We start from the raw sequence: 22349 nt of genomic DNA on the forward strand, positions 1-22349 counted from the left end.
GGTACCATTTTTACTTGGAAGAACTGCAAATTTGTAAGCTTGTTGTTTTCCTCACGATAGGACTTGTACAGCACTTATTTAGGAAAAAGTGTGACATTACACATGTCAGAGAGCTATTGAACAGATATAATGCAGATGCGGGTGGCGCTGTGGTCTAAACCACAAAGCCTAGGGGTTGCTGATTGGAAGGTTGGCGGTTCAAATCCCCACGACGGGGTGAACTCCCATTGTTCGATCCCAGCTCCTGCCCACCTAGCAGTTTGAAAGCATGCCAAAAAGGGCCGGGAGATGAATAGGTACTGCTCCAGCAGGAAGGTAAACGGCATTTCCGTGTGCTGCTCTGGTTCGCCAGAAGCGGCTTAGTCATGCTGGCCACATGACTGAGAAGCTGTCTGCAGACAAACACCGGCTCCCTCGGCCTATAGCATGATATGAGCACGCAACCCCAGAGTCATCCACGACTGGACCTAATGGTCAGGGGTACGTATACCTTTTAATGCGGAGCTGGTGCGTTGAGGGGACAGGCAGGAACTGCATGTGCTCGCTCCCCTGTATGAGATAGGCCACGCAGGGTAAAGCATCTGGTCTGGCCCTTAGTTTGACCCTAAGCAGGGACGCAACAGCACTCAGTCTTCTGCTTAAACAGTAGTACAACACTGGTTTTCTGCAGGGTATTCTTTTGACACCATTGTTCTGTCTAATTCAATAAACATGCAGCCCCCTTTGGCTTCATTAGACATAGGAATTGTCAGATTCAGCTTTATCTTCATGTCAGATTGTGTTATCATTTATCTGAAGCTGTATTTGTTTTCCATACATAGAAGATGGTCCTTCAGGCAGTCTGCATTTTAGTCAATTTGTCTATCATTATTCATGACAATGCATATTACAGTGTTAATGAGCATGTGATTGAGATGTCTGTCAGATATACTGCAGCCCCTGCAAGTATCTGATGTTGCTTTTTCCATCTTTTAATGACTATTTGTTTTTAAACAGTCCTTTCATTATCTCCTTCAGAAGTTGACAGCTTATCATGGCAAGTATTTTAGGTTGAAGCAGAACTGGCAAAGAGAATGAAGGCTGCATCAACAATAGAGACCTAAACTGATTTAGCTGCCATAGCTTCCTTGCAAAAAAACTAAACTAAACTTTGGGGATTTACAGTCCTGGGTGGAGGCTGGAGCTCTTTCAAAGAGAATTCTCTCTCATTTTCTAAAAACGTATTGATTCCCCATGTGAAAATCACTTGGTTGGCTTTCCTATATATATATATATAAAAGGATATCAACTACTTAGTGTTTGCCTATTCACACTGAACTGTGCGCATGTAAGTAGCATACAGGCATTCTGTTCCTTCATGTATATCAGAAGCGGCTCTCCCAGTGGACAACAGAGCAGTGCTGGCTTGCCAGATGTGGTGTCAATACCACTTAGCAGATGTGGGAAGACTGGGGCAGCACAGGTGAGCCACTTGTAATGCAAGTGTGGTTTAGTGGAGGCAGGGCCAGCGCACTGGGAGAAGATGCATGAAATTGCGCCTTTCCACGAAACAGGCCAGACTGGTGGGCTGGGAGACGTACAGTGCGATTTAGCCTATGTGTTATGTGGGAGAGCTGTGATTGCATCTCCAATATATATATTTCTTCTTCTAAAACCAACTGGGGAGAACAGTGGGGAGTGGGCCATGATGAAGAGGGAGGGGTAACGCTTCCATACTGTGCCCAGTCTCCAATATGAAATACATCCACACAAACACTCTGCTAGTTGGAGAAGGAAAAGCATAAAGTCTTGCATGCTTTCCCTTCTGTGACCAGTAACAGTGGTGGCGTTTTAAGATGATTCTCCGTCCTCCACCAGTCGCGGACTGTGGGCCGGGGGGGAGGGGTGGCATTATTAATCCGGGAAGATTGTTCTTTCAGGGCTCTACCATCGCCATCGATCCCCGGCATTGAATGTGTTGGCCTAGTGTGGGGCTCCGAGGTGAGCTTGGCTGTCTGGCTGGTGTACCGGCCACCTAGCGCACCAGCAGCCACCCTGTCAGGCCTGCTGGAGGCGGTGGCCGGCTGGGCCTTGGAGTTCCCTAACCTATTGGTATTGGGGGACTTCAACATCCATGCTGATGCCACTCCCTCCTCACAGGCTCTGGACCTGGTGTCTTCCATGGCGACACTAGGGCTCTCCCAGTTTGTTTCGGGCTCCACACATCAAGCAGGCCACATGCTGGATTTGATCTTTGGCGTCGGTATAGATGTGATCATGTTTCCTTCGATGAAGGTGCCATGGTCTGATCACTACGCTCTGAAAGCCAGGACTGACGTTCCACCCCCACCCTGCTTAGGTGGCGAGCTGATTTGGGCTCACCCGCAGAGGCTGATGGACCCTGATAGATTCCGTCAAGCCTTGCGGGACCTTTCTCCCCCTGGCGACTCATTGACTGAGCTTGTTGAGGGCTGGAATACCCAGCTCCTGGCAGCCATCAATGAGATCGCACCTAAGCGCCCTCTGCGACCCCGCAGACACCGGGCTCCCTGGTTTACCGAGGAGCTCCGGAAAATGAAGTGGGACCTCAGACGGCTAGAGCGAGTATGGCGGGGTGCCCATGACGGAGCTTCAAGAACATCTTATAGAGTTTTTATGAAAACCTACGAGGTGGCAGTGAAGGCCGCTAAGAAGTCCTACTTCTCGGCCTCCATTGCATCCGCTAGCTCTCGCCTGGCGCAATTATTTAGTATAATTCGGTCTTTAACGTCCCTTGAAGGACAGCCAAATTTAAATAACAATTTGACACACAGCTGTGAGGCACTTGCGAGCTTTTTTGCGGAGAAGGTCCTGTTGCTCCGCCATGAACTCCCTGCCAATTTGGATACAATAAAGGAACTGGAGGCCCCTCGACTGTCCTCGGGTCCAGTATTGGACCACTTTGACCGGATATCCCCAGCCGATGTGGACAGACTCCTCCGAGCTGGAAAGCCCACCACTTGTCCTCTCGACCCGTGCCCATCCTGGCTGATTAGAGCGTGTCCAGACGAGGTGCGGACCCTCCTGGGGGATATCATCAATTTGTCCCTTGGCACCGGGACATTCCCAGGGGAACTGAAGGAGGCAGTGGTGCGCCCGCTTTTAAAGAAAACATCATTAGATCCCTTAGATCTATCCAATTACCGCCCGGTTTCGAATCTTCCATTCCTGGGTAAGGTGATTGAGAGAGCGGTTGCTGAACAGCTTGGTAGGTTTCTCGATGAAACATCGGCTCTGGATCCATTCCAGTCCGGCTTCCACGCTGGTCATGGGACCGAGACGGCTCTGGTCGCCCTAACAGATGATCTCCGCAGGCAGCTGGATCGAGGCGGGTCGGGGCTGCTGATTCTTCTAGACCTGTCAGCAGCCTTCGACATGGTCGATCACGAACTCCTGGACCACCGCCTTGCCGACGTGGGGATCCAGGGCACAGTCCTTCAATGGCTGCACTCGTTTCTCTCTGGTCGGGGACAGAGGGTGGCGCTTGGGGGGGAATTGTCATCCCGCCACTCCTTGGTGTGTGGAGTGCCCCAGGGTGCGATACTCTCCCCGATGCTTTTTAACATCTTTATGCGCCCCCTCGCCCAGCTTGTTTTGGGCTGGGCTGCCATCAGTATGCTGATGACACCCAACTCTATCTGTTGATGGATGGCCATCCTGACTCGGCCCCAGACACACTGATCAGATGCTTGGAAGCTGTGGCTGGATGGTTACGTGGGAGCCGGTTGAAGTTAAATCCTTCGAAGACAGAGGTCCTCTGGCTGGGACGGGACGATATGGGATTGAGGGGGCAACTCCCATCTCTTGCGGGGGTGCAATTAGTACCAGCACCGTCCGTTAAGAGTTTGGGTGTAATCTTCGATACCTCCCTCTCCATGGAGGCACAGATTGCAGCTATAACAAAGGCGGCATTTTTTCATCTCCGCCAAGCTAAGCAGTTGGCTCCTTACCTCTCTCGCCCTGACCTAGCCACTGTGATCCACATGACGGTCACCTCCAGACTGGATTATTGTAACTCGCTGTACGTGGGGCTGCCCTTGAGACCGACCCAGAAACTCCAGCGGGTGCAGAATGCTGCAGCGAAACTCCTTACGGGGTCTTCGCTGCGAGATCACATTCATCCGGTGCTATACCAGCTGCACTGGCTCCCGGTGGAGTATAGGATCAGGTTTAAGGTGCTAGTTTTAACCTTCAAAGCCCTATACGGCCTAGGACCCTCGTATCTACGGGACCACCTCTCCTGGTATGCCCCACAGAGGAACTTACGGTCTTCAAATAAAAACATCTTGAAGGTCCCCAGGCCTCAGAGAGGTTAGGCTGGCCTCAACTAGAGCCAGGGCTTTTTCGGCTGCGGCTCCAACCTGGTGGAACGCTCTGTCACAAGAGACAAGGGCCCTGCAGGACTTGACATCTTTCCGCAGGGCCTGCAAGACAGAGCTGTTCCACCAGGCCTTTGGTCAGGGCGCAGCCTGACCCCCTCCTTTGGCAATCTTTACAAAACTTTAGTTTATGGTTGCCATCAATTTGGATTTTAATTAACTTTTATAATGTTTTTATAATGTTGCACTGTTTGGTGTTGTTAGCCGCCCTGAGCCCGGCTTTGGCTGGGGAGGGTGGGATATAAATAAAAATTATTATTATTATTATTATTATTATTATTATTATTATTATTATTATTCGCACTGTAGAATCAGCATAGAGAAAAGGTAGAAGTCATGATTCCAATACATTTCCCTCTACTGGTATGCTTTTAAGGACAAGGAGAATATGCTTGGAATTCCAGTCCCAGATCTGACAAATTGTGGTTCGAGGACCCCAACCCCGTGCAGTGGAATGAAACACAAGGACACGTGATATAAGGTTAATGGGCAAGAAAAGGCCACAACTTTATTGATTACAGCAAGTGAAAAGGTATTGGCTTAGGCATTGGATTACGTCAGCTGACTCCACCCACTTGGAGAGGGGTGAGTCTAAAAAACAAAGGGGGGTTTATTCACCAGTAGGTGGAGCCTGTTGATGCTAATCCAACTATAAGCTCTCCCCTGATGTCACCGAGGGTCGTGCCATGGCCTCCCGCCACACAGGCATCGGACAGAATACACAACCACCGGATTCCTTTAACGGAATACTCAAAAATTGAAGGCACAGGCGATGGCCACACCTAGCCCTTCGACACCACAACACATTATTCCAATGCCTAACCTACCCACCAGTACCACGAAAGTTGTGACGATTGCTACGAGGTAGGCGAAAAAACCAAAAAGCCTAATGCCAAATGGAAAAATTCCTACCAGGCCCCCTGGACAACCAGGGCGACCAACCTAAGGTCCATAGCAAGGCCAAAAGAGAACTGGAAACCCTGCTCTAAGGGAGTGGAGGGTGGGTGACTTGCGACAGGACGACAAAAAGAGAGGGCTGGAGGCTGGCGCCGCAGCAATTCAGGCTGCTGTACACGCCCCCTCGAAGGCACCTGGTTGGGTGCCTGCCCGTGGGCGTGGGCGTGGGCGTCAGCCAGGTGAGTGGGAGGCGGGGGCTAACGCCCCCTGCTTGAGGCAGAGTCCGGCTCCTGACCACAACCACTCCCCTCTCTTGCAGGGAGGAGAGTCTTTATGTGCAATTTGGCTCTTAGCTGTGTGTTTGCAAGGGCTCTGATGAAGATGGAGGGATTCTTGCTGAAGAGAGATTCTCCTCCCTTCGATATTGGGAGGAATATATAAGAGGAATTTGAACCAGGAAATCTTTTAAATTCTGTAATCCTTCCTCTCGATTTATTTCTTTAAACATGCCTTATACATTCAGTTTATCCTTTCCTTTGGCACAATAACTAGATTAATTCCAAACAAATAGCCGCATTAAAAAGACACACACAGTGCCAGGAACTAAACAAAACTAAAACAGAAGACCAGCATATGGTGCACTGAGTCCTGACCTAAAAAGACTAGAGAATACAACAGCCACATCCAACTCAACCTTTAAAATGTGATGAATGATTACCATAACTTTTTTTTTTTACTAGAAAGCAATGTACTTCAATACTATATTTGAGGGTTGTTTTCGTTAGTTTTTTAAAAAAGAAGGGGACGTGGATAGCACTGTGGTCTAAACCACTGAGCCTAGGGCCTCAGAAGGTCGGCGGTTCGAATCCCCGCGACGGGGTGAGCTTCCATTGCTTGGTCCCAGCTCCTGCCAACCTAGCAGCTTAAGCACGTCAAAAAGTGCAAGTAGATAAATAGGTACTGCTCCAGCGGGAAAGTAAACGGTGTTTCCATGTGCTGCTCTGGTTTCTACAGAAGTGGCTTAGTCATGCTGGCCACATGACCCGGAAAAACTGTCTGCAGACAAACGTCGGCTCCCTTGGCCAGTAAAGTGAGATGAGCGCCGCAACCCCAGAGTTGTTCGCAACTGGACTTAACTGTCAGGTGTCCTTTACCTTCAAGCCCGTAACAACTGGATGTCTTTAGGAAAACCTTATCCCACACACAACAATAAGAACAGTGTTCCCCAGACAGATGGCGGAGCTACACAGACAATTCCAAAGACTATATTTCTTATGTAACAGTGCCAGAACAAAATGGTGTTAATAATATTTTTCTTCCAAGTCAAAAGTCCAAGATTCCCTTCTTTCAAATACACTCATCATTTGCCGATCTGAGATCTCAAAGCAGATCTCAGATGGGCAAATAACTTGTATACACAATGAGACAAGTCTGCCTGTACCAATTCAGCTGCCTCTCCCTTCAAAATTCCAGGAGGTGATGAGTTGCCCAAAGCAACCAAGCCAGCTTCACAGCTGAGCACCAAGTCTCGATGTCCCTTTTCCAAGTCCACTACACCACTATAACGATTTCACAAGGCAAACAAGGTAGCCCACTGTGATTTTGCCATCCGCCATCCGCCTGTCCAAGTCAGAACAAAGACAACTTCCTTTCATTTGGCTCGATTGTAATCCAAGTGGCCCTGTGACACAGGTCACTGAAATTCACATTAGTTTTGGACTAAATTGTGTTTTCACTCTGAGGAGAGCACATTTTCTCATTTGAAAGTTAAATTTCTGAAAGTGAACAGCCAGTTCCTAATTACTAAATAAGTATCACGCTTGCACAAGAATGCACCTCTCAAAACAGTTCATATAACATCAGAGAATCAGAGGAATCGTAGGATTGTAGAGTTGGAAGGAAACCTCTGCAATGCAGGAATCTCTACTAAAACATCCATGGCAGATGGGATACAGGCTGCCCACTGTTTACACGGGGGTTATGTTCTGAGGCACTGCACGAGTCAGAAAAATCACATATAATTGAAACCCATTGAAAATGGGGAAGTCAAAAGAAAGAAGGGTATGAAATTATGATTTTGAAGCTATATTGTTTTATACTGTTTTTATTATCTGTCTGAAAAATGAATAAAAATTATTATATAAAAAAAAAGAAAATGCCTGCAAACATCCTGCCTCGCCCCCATTCCTCCCTTTCAGTGATGTTTTAGGAACATCTTTATGATGTTTCCAGGTCACTTATGGGTTCAGCACAATGCACAGATACTTGGTTACACAAAAACTGGACGTGTGTAAGTGGGGGGCTGCCTGCAAATAAAAATCAGATTGTTTTTAATAGATCATAGATAAGGAGATGAACAGTTCTACTGATTACTTGTTTTTTAATTATTAGTTTTCCCCCAATGTTTTTGCTGTTCTCATTTTACCTGTAAGCCGCCCTGAATAAGGCGGGGTTTAAATAAATATGTAATCATAAATATGTGATCATTCCAGCCTCACCACCTCTACTCCAGCTTCTTCTGTGGCCTAAAGGCAGCAGCATAAACCCAGGAGCTAACAGCAGTGCCAGCTCAACTCACATCAGTTATGACTTGGGCTCTTTACTTGCACTGGAAGCCTGAGGAAGGGTCCCTTGCTGCCTTGTCACAAGCGGGGGAAGTGGTGTCTGAACAAAAGCCTGCCTTTAAAAAAAAATAATAATAATGAAGAAGAAGAAGAAGAAGAAGAAGAGTTTGGATTTGATATCCCGCCTTTCACTCCCTTTAAGGAGTCTCAAAGCGGCTAACATTCTCCTTTCCCTTCCTCCCCCACAACAAACACTCTGTGAGGTGAGTGGGGCTGAGAGACTTCAGAGAAGTGTGACTGGCCCAAGGTCACCCAGCAGCTGCATGTGGAGGAGCAGAGACGTGAACCCGGTTCCCCAGATTACGAGACTACTGCTCTTAACCACTACACCACACTGGCTCTCAGTGAAACCCACAACAGATTTCAAATTTGGTTCTTGAGATTGCATCCTTTTAAACTAATCATTGACACCTCTGGATCATGCCCTGCACTACATCCATGGTCTGTGGGGCATTTTGTTAGCTAGGTTTTGTTTTAAGGAATAAAACATCTCCTCACCAACCTGTCACAGGCAAGTTAGATTTTTCCTATCCCTGTAATCTACCGACAGTTTTTATTGTGCAATTTCCCCCTAATATGATTCTTATCATCATCACAGGTCATCGGCAACAACAGCTGCAACTAGAATGCATGTTCAAACATCTTCCCAGCAGGGAACTCAACCCTCCAAACCCCAAACTGAAATTAATCAATTTATAAACCAAATGAAGTCAATATTCTTTAGGTTTCCATTGGCATCACTGCACAAAATGGTCACTGCTGCGGTGCTTCATTTGTGAGCATCTGCAGCTCCTGTGTTTTCTCCTTCCATGTGTACTAAAAATAGAACTACCTTCACTGCAAGTCCACAGGACAGCTAATTAAGGAGTTAGTAAACAGTGTTCCTCCCCGCTGGGCGAATCATTGGGTAAGAACATTGGCTAAGATTCATGATAATCCATCAGAGTACATATGACCCTATGGGCCTTTGAAATCTATAAATTCTCATTTATTAAATCGTCAGCTGTTTACTTTTTAGACAACCTGGTATTAAGGTAAATATAAATCAGATGGCTGGGTTAATCAGAAACCAAAACCTCTTATTTTCTATGGAAGCCATTAAACAATAGGCTCTGAGCTGACATGCAAATCAACATTTGTGTTTTACATCAGCTCAGAATCTTTTTCTGTTTCTCTTCATAGAGGTTGTTTCAAGTTGAAAAGATTCCCTGCCTGCTACAAATGGACAACGACATCTCACTGGTGAGAATAATACATCTTTGTTCTCTCTCATGTGCCAGCCTTAGGCTTACGGAAGGATGTGCAGTCAGATGATGTTCCTGTTTCTTTGCTTCCAGGTAACGGGTACAGTGGCTCTAAACTGGCTCATGAAAGAAAGGGTACATGCTCTACCGTTTAAGGCATAGTATCTTCTAACTCAGAGCTCACATGCTTCTGTGCCAAAGTCTTTGGGTGTTTTACAAACCATCCCAAACCATATGTAATCAAAGATCAACCAACGTTCTGCAAAACAAATCCCACAAGACTTAAATTAAACATATTCAGCTACTCAATGGTCAACCCAAACCAGGACAATAACAAAGCCAAAGAGATCAAACCGGAATTAGCAGAAGAAAAACAGGATAATGCAAGACCAAAAGGGGACTTTCAAATTGGCTTCTACCAATAGTAGATGCAAAGCTGCTAGTCATATTTAGCTTCAAAATCTAGGAAAGATGTATCGAATTTATTCTTAAAAAACAAAAACAAAAAACTTCCTCAGTTGGAAGCAGGAAGTTCATTTTACAAGACGGTATTTTGCTTACCATCTACAACATTTCCCAAACACAAAAAGTAAGATGCAAAATGCAAGAAGGGGAAAAACACAGGAAGCTGTTCTACATGTCACTTTTTCAAGCACTATGCTGAAATTGGAAAGACATCAGACAAGTAAGTAAATAAACTGCAGGCATCCATCACCATGTCTTGTGGTAAGTGAATCTAAAGCAAACACTCTTGCCATCCTTGCCTGGCAGAAATATCCACAGAGCAAATTACAGAAGATAATATAGTCCCTAAGCGTAGCCTTTTTCTCCTCTGCATTTAGACATTTGAAGCTGTTCAAACTTCACAGTGAAATCGCATATAGATATTAAAAACTTTATATAAAAAAGCAAACACACAAAAAGAATGGCTAGCAAACCCATATACTTACAGTGCAATGGTATGCATGCCTACTTGGAAACATTCTACACTGAACTGAATGGTGCTTACTCCCAGGAAGACCGATCAAATGTTCTTCCGTATTCAAGGCTTACAAAACAGTGGATCACAAAAATATTAATGCAAAATAAAATATTGCCTACCTCAGTTATGTGCGGCATTGGGTTAAATCCACAGAGGTTGCACACGACGTTATGGCATTCAGTACATGTATTATAGTTGGGAGGATCCTTAGAACCAACATTTAGCTCAGTTTTACAGAGAGGACAAGAAGACGCTGGCTGCGAAGGAGGCTTCGTTTTTGGTGCCTCGGCACTTTGCTTAGCTTCAACAGCTGGAGGCTTGATGTCTTTGGCAGGCAAAGCCTTCTTCCCAGCGTCTGTTTCCTTAACAGTGGAGCCGCCATCAGCTTTGGGTGGCTCTGGTTTTTCTGCCACAGGAGGCCTTGTTTCTTTCTTCACAGGTGTTGCTTTGGGAGAGGGCTGGGATTGACGGGTATCTTTTTGTGGGGCAGGAGGCTGTGCTGCAGGAGGCGGTTGCTTTGAGGGGGACCCAGATGGAGGACCCTGTGGTTGAGCTCCGGGCTGGCCTGCTGTAGAGATTAAATTGGAAGCCTGGCTGAAAATTGAAGCACCAAAACCAAAGAGCTTCCCGGTGACTCTTTCTTGAGGGGTTGTTGGCTGCGGTTTGGGAGCATCTGTGATGCCTCCTATGTTAAGACTGAATAATCTAGATTGCTCTGGGGCTTTGGGAGGTTGCTGAGCTTGTGGCTGAGCCTGGGTGGGTTTGGGCCCCGTGGTGCCTTGTTGCCCTTTGGAAGCCTGCTTGGCGTCTGGCTTAGGAGCCGCCTGGGGTTGCCTTTTCTTAGGGTCTTCTTTCACCTCACCTGGTTCGCCTACCTTCTGAGCCTTAGAATCCAACCCAGGTTGAGGCTGAGGAACAAGTTTGGGATCCGACTTCTGACGAGACACTTGAGACGAAGTTTTGGAATCTGGAGGAGCAGCTTTATCTACAGACGGAGGTGTGTCTTGAGACGACTTAGCAGACTCCGATCTCTGAGTCTGTGCCACTTTCTGTTGAGCGAGTGCAGCTTTCGGGCCGGGTGAATCTTGTTTGGTATCTGGTGGTGGTGTAGGCACAGTATCGCTTGTGGGTTTCTGAGTACTAGCTTGCTTCTGTTTGTCTTCAACCAATGGTGGCTTGGCCTGGTCAGATTTGGGGGCCGGTTCTGTTGGCTGAGTTTCAGCAGAGGGAAGTTTTGGTTTTGCAGGAGGAGAACTGGGCACGGCCGGCTGCTTTATTTGTGTTGGTGGCTTTTTGTGTTCAGGTGACTGGGTAACATCAGGTTTTAGAGGAACATCTTTCTTCTGTGTAGATTGCTGTGGCTGGGAAACCGGTTTGCTTGCTGCAGTTGGAGCAGCCATCTTTTGCTTGGGTGCAGAGGGCTGTGGTCCAGGGCCAGGACCTGGAGCCAAATCACCGCCTAAAGCTCTCTGCATCTGGCAGTTTAAACAAAGCCATTCTTTAATCTGTGAGAGAATGAAAAAAAGATTAAATAGCCAGATAGAATCACATCATGAATAGTGCAAACATCCTGTTCACGTGTTTTAAAGGGGAGAGTAGCCCAGCTGATCACATCCATATTCTCCTTTTAAAGTTTACAAATTACTTTAGCATGGACACTGGTACCAGAGCCTACAATAAACCCAGATGCCAACTTTGCTGCCACATACACCCAGACAACACCATCACTGGACCCAACAACATCAAACATATCATCTCAGGCCTATTTAATTGCCCATCTTCTAACATTGTGTATGCCATCAAATGCCAGCAGTGCCCTTCAGCTCTCTATATTGGACAAACAGGCCAAACCCTATGGCAAAGGATAAATGGACATACCGTAGATTCCGGCATATTGGGCGACTGGGCGTATTAGACGACCCCCCCAAACTGGCAGCTGCAATTGGCAGCTGTTTTATAAGCCCAGTTGCCCAATACGCTGGGCAGCAACAGGGGTGCCCTCAGCTCTGTGCTGGGAGAAAGCTGCCCGGCATGGAGCTGAGCCCGCCCCCCACTGCTGCTGCTGCTGCTGCTTCGGAGCTGCCACTGCTGCCGCCGTAGCAGCGGGGGGCCGGCTCTGCTCTGCGCCACCCATACCCTGCGTATAAGGCGACCCCCGACTTTGGAGAAGATTTTCCGGGGTTCGAAAGTCGCCTTATACACCGGAATCTACGGTATATCTGACATCAGGAATCACAAGATAAAGAAACCAGTAGGAGAACACTTCAATCTCCAGGACACTTAATATAGGATTTCAAAGCAGCTGTCTTATTACAAAAGAATTACAGAAACAGACTTGAAAGAGAAGTTGCTGAATTACAACTTATCACTAAACTGAAAACTATGGAGAGACCCGGTCTTAATAGAGATATTAGATCCCTGTCTCCTGTAGGACTAATTGCAGTCATTAACAGTTGTCAACAGGTTTACCATACCCACTGAGTCTATCACCCATCTCTTACTACCCGCCTGAGAAAAACTCCACCCCACCCTTCCACTATATATAAAGGTCTGGTGACTTCCGTTTCAGTGTATCTGAAGAAGTGTGCATGCACATGAAAGGTTATACCAAGAACAAACTTAGTTGATCTCTAAGGCACTACTGGGCAATTTTATTTTTTTTATTTTTTTATATTTTAGCAGTATGATTACTGCATCCCCCCAATAACTGCTTCATGTCAGCTGATGAATTTCTCACCTGCTCAATAACCACAATTTTATAATTTGTTTGGCTTTGTCCCAAACAGTGCAGGTAAGGATTTAGATAAATAAAATAAACAACTTGGGCAGACATACCCCACTCCTGATTATGTGTTTTGCACAGATGTGTGATTTACATTTCCTCTCATGTTATTTGTCATCTAATGAAAAACTCCATGAAGCTCTAAATCCAGCTCTAAAACTGATATCTCTGATTTTAAGGGACAGACTGAAAAGAAAATGCAACTCCTATAACTAAACACTCAAAGACCATATTAAATAAATCTTCTGCTTCTTCAAAATTTTAGATATAGTGTCTTAAAGACCAACTAAGTTGGTCTTTAAGGTGCTACTGGAAGGAATTTTTTTATTTTGTTTTGACTATGGCAGACCAACATGGCTACCTATCTGTAATTAGATATAGTGTGACATTCATTCTGACTTAATTAATCCCATTGAAACTTCTGCTTTCGGCACAAAATTCCTTCCAAATATTTCAGTGGTAGTATCTGAATACTGAAAGGTTCAAGAAGACAACTACCACACAAGTAAGGTGTGGCACCTTAACACCCTTAATACAAAATGAAAAACACCTGTGGTAGCTTTAAGTTAACACATACTGCAAAACCAATCTGCTCTTGCTTTTGTGTTAGATAAGCACTGCCCAGAGTGAAAAACCTTTTCCACCCTTTTCTTCATCCATAATCTGAGAGTAACATTCAACTCCCATGTCTATGGCACACATGAGATGTACTGAGTACCCTCAAGTCATAAAAAAAGGAAGAAGTTCTGCCAGTGCAAGCCCAAGAGATTCTGGCACCTGAAGCGGACCACAAAATGGCCTCTCTCACCACCACCCACCAGGGAAGAAAGGAATGAAAATCTACATCAGGACCAAGGGGGGAAGGGTACCAGCAGAACCTCCCATTCACTAAGAGGCAGCCGGAGAGGCAGCAGAAGAGGTGGCAGAGCCAGCTTCCAAGGAGTATACTGAAGCTGCTGCTACCTTCGCAGCAAAGGAAGCAGAAGCTGGTGATGCATTCCTTGGAGGCCAGATGTGCTCCCCCTGTGGATCCTGTCGCCTGAAGCAGTTGCCTCATCTTGCCTCATGGGTAGGCCAGTCCTAAGTCCTGCACTTCTCCCACCCACACATTTCCAAATACAATACAGCGGGGCGGGAATTGGAAAACAATACAATGAACGTAAGGGTTAAAAAGATATGTGTCATATGTGCTTCAGCCAGCAAGAGGATTAATACTGGGATTTGAGAGATTAACCTGTCTGACCTAAAATGGAATCTACTACACTTCCTGCCAGTGATTAAATTCCAGATCACATGATCTCACCATAGTAGTAAGTTGCTGTTGCTAAGCAACAGTCACACTGGTGCGCATGAATGACTGCAGCTGATAGCTCTAGCGATGTGGATTTAATGCATTATTACTATGTATTAAAAGTATACATCCGAACATCACAGGGTAGTTGTAATCGTTTGCTTCTCGCAGTGGGAGAACCGCCAGAAGACTCTCCATTGAATACATGACAATGTGGGCTGGCCTCGTGCATGCATAGGTCCCAGGCTGACTTCCTGACAATACACCAAGGAGTCTTCTACAGGCCCTATGCAATATATATTCAGTTAGAAACAAATCTCTGAGGGGACAAATTCAAGTGATTGCTTCGCATCAGATGAAGAAGGTCAAGTGGGATGAAGGATAGCATGGAAAGCTAGCCGAAGCACAACATTTCAGAAGCATTTTGGTGCACAAAGAGAGGAATAAACAAACTGGGGGAGGGGGGAATCCAGGTGGGGTTTTACATGAAAATTAGCCTGCCTTTGCTTTTAAAAATACAGTCCAGTGAAAGTGGCTTGTATTCATCTCTTGTCATGAGCAACTATCCACTTGAGGCAACCGTTAGCTCTGGGCTGGGATGTACAACCACATCAAGATGAAAGATGCGGCTAGCTGGTTCAAAGGAGCCTAAATGAGCATTAAAATGTGGCATAATGAAAGCCTGGTATATACTCCTGCAGGAACAGGAGTCAGACAATGGTATGTACTACAGATGGTAGTTTAGGCTTTATCTAAACTAAGCTGGCCAGACACCAAGACCCCAGCCCTGGAACTTCTTTTGCATGTCAGGGCTTTATAGTTCCCATAGCATGAATTAGCTGGTACAGTGGTACCTTGGGTTATATACGCTTCAGGTTACGTACGCTTCACGTTACAGACTCCGCTAACCCAGAAATAATACCTCGGGTTAAGAACTTTGCTTCAGGATGAGAACAGAAATCGTGTGGCGGCGGTGCAGTGGCAGCAGGAGGCCCCATTAGCTAAAGTGGTACTTCAGGTTAAGAACAGTTTCAGGTTAAGAATGGACCTCTGGAACGAATTAAGTACTTAACCCGAGGTATCACTGTAATCTGTTTTCCTGTACCTGCAGGCTTCACCAATTAATAACCCTATCCATTGACTATAAATCTAGGATTAGAGACTCAGCTTGTGGCTGAGATTATGTCCTCTCTGTTAGGACTGAGCTGTGTCATTTCTCGTTTTACGAATTGGAAAGCAGGCAACAGAAATTAGCAACAGGATAGCTGTTGTGATGAAGAGTGGCAGACAAAAGCTAGTGGTGTGTTCATTTCTCTGTTTCTTTCTCTTGCCTGGGTTTTATATTTTAATATTTTTGTTACAGGCAAGAAAGACATAATGGGCAGATACTTCCACTGATTTTTCTGCAAGATCTCTTAAGTTTCTTTCAATAAAACTCTGGCCACAGGTCTGCCAATAACAGGGATGGCTAACTTTTCTCGCTCACTTGTATGTAGGATTATTTCAAACCATACACAACAAGTGGTTTGGTGGAGTTCATATCCTTCACCCCACTTCCAGAGGAAGACTTTTGACCAGTTTGGTTTCATACTTCAGGATACAAACTGACTTAAATGATGATAATGCAACAGTTTAGCCGGTGCATGCTAGAACCACCATAATATATGTATTATGAAAATATACTGAGAGGGGCTAACAAAGCATCTTCCACAATATCCTGTAATCAGAAGGCAACCTGATTGGTGGAAGTATCTAATTCCCCTATGCTTTTTCCTAAAGAACAGACTCAGCACACTTCAACTGATAAGCCACAGTAGCCCCTCTTGTCAAATGAATTATTGTTTTGCCTGTGACCAACACTGCTACAATGAAAAAATTTGACACATTTTGGGCATTGTTTTAATGTACTTGTTATATATTTTGCTCACCAACAGCATGTTTTAGGAAGAAGCTATCTATAAACATTCCTATAAATAAAAAGATAAATTATTTATTCATCCCAAAGGGGTCTATGTCCTGTTAGTCTAGGACAATAACAAAGATGGATAAATCTGCCAGATTGTCTTCTGGAATCCTACCTGGAAACTACAACTAGAATCAGCATAAACATTCCACTATAGGGAGTCACTTATCCATGCTTCTCCCCAATCATGATTTTCTTTTTTAAATTTTATTTTATTAAATAAATTTTATTAGTATTTTCCATACAACAACACCATGAAAAATATTGAAAAATAACAATACACAACACACAAAAACCAACATTCGAAAAACTAAAAAAGCAACAACAAAAAACCAAAACCAAAACCAAATCCATCTTACAAGTTAATAATATAAACACTATAAAAACAACAACAAACGTTGACTTCCACCAATCCCACAGCATCTCCTTTATCTCTCATTGTGTTTTCCTTATCATCTCTATCCTAACATCTAGATATAAATCCCTCTTTCTTATTCTTTCACTTCACAAGGTTATTCCAGACTCAGTCAGAGTTCTGTCCTCGAACCTTGACTTTTGAGGTATTCATTTAGGCACTCCCATTCTTTTTTTACTTCACTTTTTGTGTTTTGTCTTATTATGTCTGTCAATTTGGCTAATTCTAAGTATTCTGAAAGCTTACATAACCACTCTCCCCTAGTGGGTAACTGATTCCCTTTCCAATACTCCAATCATGATTTTCAAGGAAACATCAGAGTTCTAATCTGGGGGCAAGAAAATAGGTACTGCATGTCTGTGTGAGGTTACCTTGCATGATCAAGAAATGGATATCTCTGTGTGAAACCAATTCATCTACTTAACAGCACATATATGCAGTAGCTATATTTATGCATGGATTGATATGAAATTCAGAGGGCCTCTTCCATATGTATGTAATCAAGCAATCTCAAAATTGCAGTTTTAGTTCTAGTTTTAATGTGATGCATTCCCTTGTGAAATAGTATGTCTGCCTAGAGACAGGAAGATGGTCTCCAAAATGGAAGAGCCTGATAGATGACATATTCCTCACAGATTGAAATAATATTTTGCACAATGGTTTATATAGTTGCTGTTTCATTTTCATCCTCTAGATGCTTTCTAATTAACATGAACTAGAAATTAAAGTGCCATTTAGATATATGCAACTGCAGTTCCTCAGCGCATAACATTTATATATTTGTTGCAATCAGAGATGGACCAGGCTTCCGAATTCTGTGCCATTTCAGGCTTGCTCATGCAAGCACAGGTCCTTTCCATCCATTTTGTGTGGAGTTTTATTAAAGGAATCACAAAAGACCACATTTAAATTGTTCACATTTTGTGTTCATTTTTTCTTGTTGCACAAAATATACTCATTTCAATGCATTCATCATAAAATATGCATCTTGAACAAAACGCTGATAGGAAATACCACTTTTGTGCACTGAAACTGCACTGCAAAATCTGGAGAGATATGCAGTAAACTGGGAGTTGCAAGATAGTTTAAGTATTTCAGATTGGGTTAGCTCCCTTTAAAAAGCAGATGGAACAAATTGTTCCTCATTCCTAGTTGTAAACAATATGATAGATAATTTAGGGCTGCCATATTTCAAAAAGTGAAAATCCAGACAGAAATTGGATGTTTTTGAACTATCTCTGAGAAAATCAGCAAAAATGACACTGCCAGCATAGGCTGCCACTAGTGATGTATGGAAGTGAGAGCTGGACCATAAAGAAGGGTGATCGCCAAAGAATTGATGCTTTTGAATTATGGTGCTGGAGGAGACTCTTGAGAGTCCCATGGACTTCAAGAAGATCAAACCTTTCCATTCTGAAGGAAATCAGCCCTGAGTGCTCACTGGAAGGACAGATCTTGAAGCTGAGGCTCCAATACTTTGGCCACCCCATGAGAAGAGAAGACTCTCTGGAAAAGACCCTGATGTTGGGAAAGATGGAGGGCACAAGGAGAAGGGGACGGCAGAGGATGAGATGGTTGGATAGTGTTCTCGAAGCTACTAACATGCGTTTGACCAAATTGCGGGAGGCAGTGGAAGACAGGAGTGCCTGGCGTGCTCTGATCCATGGGGTCATGAAGAGTCGGACACGACTAAATGACTAAACAACAACAACAACAACAACAACAACAACAAATTCAGTTTTGTGCTATGACAAACACACCATCTTTGCAAGCAATTCAGCTTGACAGATGGAACAATCCCTCCTCTCCTGTTCTGAGGATTCTTCCAATCCCTCCCTTCCCAGTGCCAATTTCAGGGGGTAAAAGGTCATACAGGATGGGGAAGGGGGAAGGAAAGCCCCATTACACAAGTGGTTGTCCTTGCTCAAGAGCTTCTGATGACAGGGTTCATTAGCTGATTCCCGCCCTGTGTCTTCTGATGTTTGTTTGATTGTTTAAATAAGCTTTTAGGTGTTTTAAAGCAGGTTACAACTATGTACAAATACATTATATACAAAATATTAGACATTAATATGTCTTTTTAGATCACATACTACATTTAGCACTGTGCACTTAGTAATATCTACGAGGAATTTGCAAGTAAGCAGACGCATCAGGTTCTAGGTCCTGCTCTATTCTGCGTAACACCTATATAATCTGCCACCCAATGAAATCTACATTCCCTATAAACTAAGACAGTGATCTCTCCAGTTATTACAAGACTTTCTCAGTTAGCGAAGTTGCTTGAATTTGGGGGTGGGGGTGGGAAGAAAGCTAGTGGTAGGTATCAAAAATGTTTCTCTCTTTATTTTATTTCATAAAAATTATGTACCGATGGACTGTAAGAACAACAACCTTCAAAGCAGTTCCTTTGCCATGGTGCCACATGAGGATGTAGTGAACTGACAATGGGACATTGCAGTAAAGAAAGCAGTCCCAGAAGCAGTGCCACCACAGCTGCAAAACAGGCAACACTGAAAGCAGGTGCCTGGTGAGGACAATTCAGGGGAAAATCACACAAACATCCCACAACCACCAAATTTAACTTGTTTATTTATTTTCTTGGTGATTTAAAAATCAATTTTCTCTGATGGCTTCCTATTTCCTCTACTGACCTTTCTCTCTGTTCTGGCAGCGTTTGGCTGCGTTACAGAACAACAGGGATGAGGGAGAATGTGATTCTGCCCACAACAGACTTGATTTGGACTAATGCACAAATAGGAACCCAGTTTTCTTTTGGACTGCAGACTTCTCCATATTTGGTGAAGTTATTGGCTCAGGAATGTATACAAAAATGTGTGTGTTAGGGAAAGAGATGTACAGTTTAGAGAGAAATGCAAATGATTTAAATGCAAGTTTGGGTGCACGTTTTCCCAGCAGTTGCCTCACAACCGCCAAACTTGATTGTACCAGGAAGGCTTCTTCACTGTTTGCAATTCAAACATACACTCGCTGTATGACAGTGGGCAATGTTACTGTTATGAGCCAATTGATGCAAGGCATTTTATTCTCCAAACGTAATTCTTGGCTATGCATTGAAGTGGACAAAGCAGCACATGAACCAGTCATTTGTGGATGCAGCCGGCAAAAATTCTTTGCAATCTGAGTGTGTGGAGAAAAGGCTACCAGGATCACAGAAATTGCTGCCAGCTGCCGCCACCGTCAAAGGCTTGTTCGCATGCTACATTTATCAGCATGAACAAATGTCTAAGATTGCACAACAATCTTGTCTAAGTGTAGAGCAGCATGTCTTCTGCAAAGCAACCCTGTGTAATGTAGCAATCTATTTTAGATTTGTGATTAACGAGGAAGCTAAATAATTGTTATTCAAGATGCCAGATGCAGAATAAACTGCCTTTTGTCATCAAGTTTGATCTAGAAAGATCATGCAATACAGCTATGATGACCACCACTGTTATAATTTTATGTTCTTGAATTTAAGAAATGGTTTGCTTGGCCATGCCATATTTAGGTCTGCGCTCCTACCTGCCCCCTGCTCCACAGCTCAGAAGACTATAGATGCAATCACAGCAATACTGTAGGCCTCATTTACAGTTGCTTACTCTCTTACATTCTAGAATGCTGGTGTTTTATATACCGTATCTTTCGCCCTATAGGACACACTTTTTCCCCTCCAAAAATGAAGGGGAAATGTGTGTGTGTCCTATGGGGCGAACGCAGGCTTTCACTGAAGCCTGGAGAGCGAGAGGGGTCGGTGAGTACCGACCCCTCTCGCTCTCCAGGCTTAAGGAAGCTATCCGCAAGGCTTGCGGGCAGCAGCCTGCAGCCCAAAAGCTCAGGGGACAGCGGGGAGGCGGAGCGCCGCCACCCCGCTATTCCCCGACCTGACCTGGAGGCTGGCGGGGGGGGGGGGGGGAGAGAGAAGCAAGCTTGCTTCTCCCCCCCCCCGCCAGCCCCACAAGCTCAGGGGATAGCGGGGAGGCGGAGCGCCACCACCCCGCTATTCCCGGACCTGGTCTGGAGGCTGGCGGGGGGGGAGAAGCAACCTTGCTTCTCCCCATCGCCAGCCCTCAAGCTCGGGGGACAGCGGGGCAAGCCGCTGCCCCACGGAGGCTAGAGAGGCTGTCCCTGAAGGCAGAAGAGGGAGACGAAGCGCTCCGTCTCCCTCTTCTAGCTTGGGGATGGCTGCGCAAACCTGGGGGGGAAATAAAAATTTTTTCCTCGATTTCCCCCCCCAAAAACTAGGTGCGTCCTATTGGCCGGTGCGCCCTATAGGGCGAAAAATACGGTATATGTATGTTAGGATTGTAAATTGTGGATCTAACTGTTGGCCATGGTGCACATTCAATGGGCCTCATCCAGAATGTGAATACAATCTGTCCATGAAGAAGGAATGGTGCACATTTCCCAGTCAATATACATAATCCCCAACTGGCCTTGGGGAATGTGCATATTTTTACTGCATTCTGTACATTCTCTAGGCAGTGCATTCATTCTCTGGTCAGTGTGTGTAGTCTCCAAGAAACATGCACTTATTTTCCAACTCTGGTTTAGAAGTTTTTGATCTACACCCTCCAAGCTGCTCCTGGCTCATTGCCTAATCTTACGAAGCCCCACAACACACCCTCAGCAGAGTAATGGGAAGAAGAAGTGGAACTCCAGTTATATATTAACTTTATCAATATAATATATTATAAGTGTGTGACACTTGAGGCCCAGGTGGTCTCAGTGGCCAGGAGTGTCTATTTTAGTCGTTCCTGGACAGAGCTAGCTTAGCCACAGTAATCCATGTTCTGGTAACTCCCAACATTATCCCATAGTTAAGTGATGTTCATTGTGCGGTAACACAAGATATGGCCTTCTCCACGGTGGCACCTCACTTGGGAAAATTACTTCCCTTTTTATCTTACTTTTCAGTGTCAGATAAAGACACAACTTTTCACCTAGGCTTTTGAAGGCAGTGGAACAGATGGGGCCAATTGTACAATGACTGGTGCACTGATGCACTGATGTACAGTGATGACTGTATAACTGATGTTTTGATGCTTCATGTGAATTCTATTGCTTTGTTTTAATAATATTAATGTTCTACGTTGTAACCTGGGACCCTTTGAATGATCACTGAGACAAGTAAGTAACATGAAAGATAAAGAAGTGAAGCTCTATAATGGCAGGATTTTGTTGTTACTGTTCTAGACAAAAGTATTATATATTCCTCAGCTGATTTGGTAAGAAGTGTCACGCTATCTCCTAGCGGAAGCCGCAAAAATAAAACTGAATTGTGCATCCGGGTTTACAGGCAGAGATCTGTTGCAACTGCTTCTTGGCCACAGAGCTTCTTGGCACCCTTCTTGGCCAGCCTCCTGGGCCCAAGCTGCATGCACTGCAGATGGAGTCAATAGCTGGCAGTTCAAAGCACATCACAATACTACGCAAGGATAACCTTTAATCATTATCTGACAAACTGGGGGAGTTTGGGATTTATAGCTGTCACAGAGGAGAGGGAGAGAGCAAGTACAAATCTTACCATAGAGCCTGCAGTAGTCACACCAAAAGTTTTACATCAAGGCAAGCAGAGGTATAGATATATAGATATGGATCTATCCATCCTCATATAACCAATGTGCTTAACTCTAATTAATGCCAGAAAGGGTTAAGACCATAGAGTAAGCTGTCCTGCTAGGCTTAGCTAGGTCACACAAACACCCTCTCACCTTGGGAGGAAGGGTTACCAAACTCTTGGTTCTCATTCTT

The 22349-nt window shown here is 44.8% G+C and overlaps 1 protein-coding gene across 1 annotated transcript in view; it reads right to left on the bottom strand.

Annotated features, from left to right (window-relative positions):
* The window catches only part of PCLO (piccolo presynaptic cytomatrix protein), a 261547-nt gene that overhangs the window by 200796 nt on the left and 38402 nt on the right, over positions 1–22349 (bottom strand). The window contains exon 3 of the mRNA XM_079975008.1: positions 10264–11649. Within this exon, the coding sequence (XP_079831134.1) occupies positions 10264–11649 (1386 nt within the window). The remainder of the gene's footprint in view (positions 1–10263; positions 11650–22349) is intronic.

Source organism: Podarcis cretensis, assembly GCF_951804945.1.
Source record: "Podarcis cretensis genome assembly, chromosome: 5".
Lineage (NCBI taxonomy): Eukaryota > Metazoa > Chordata > Lepidosauria > Squamata > Lacertidae > Podarcis > Podarcis cretensis.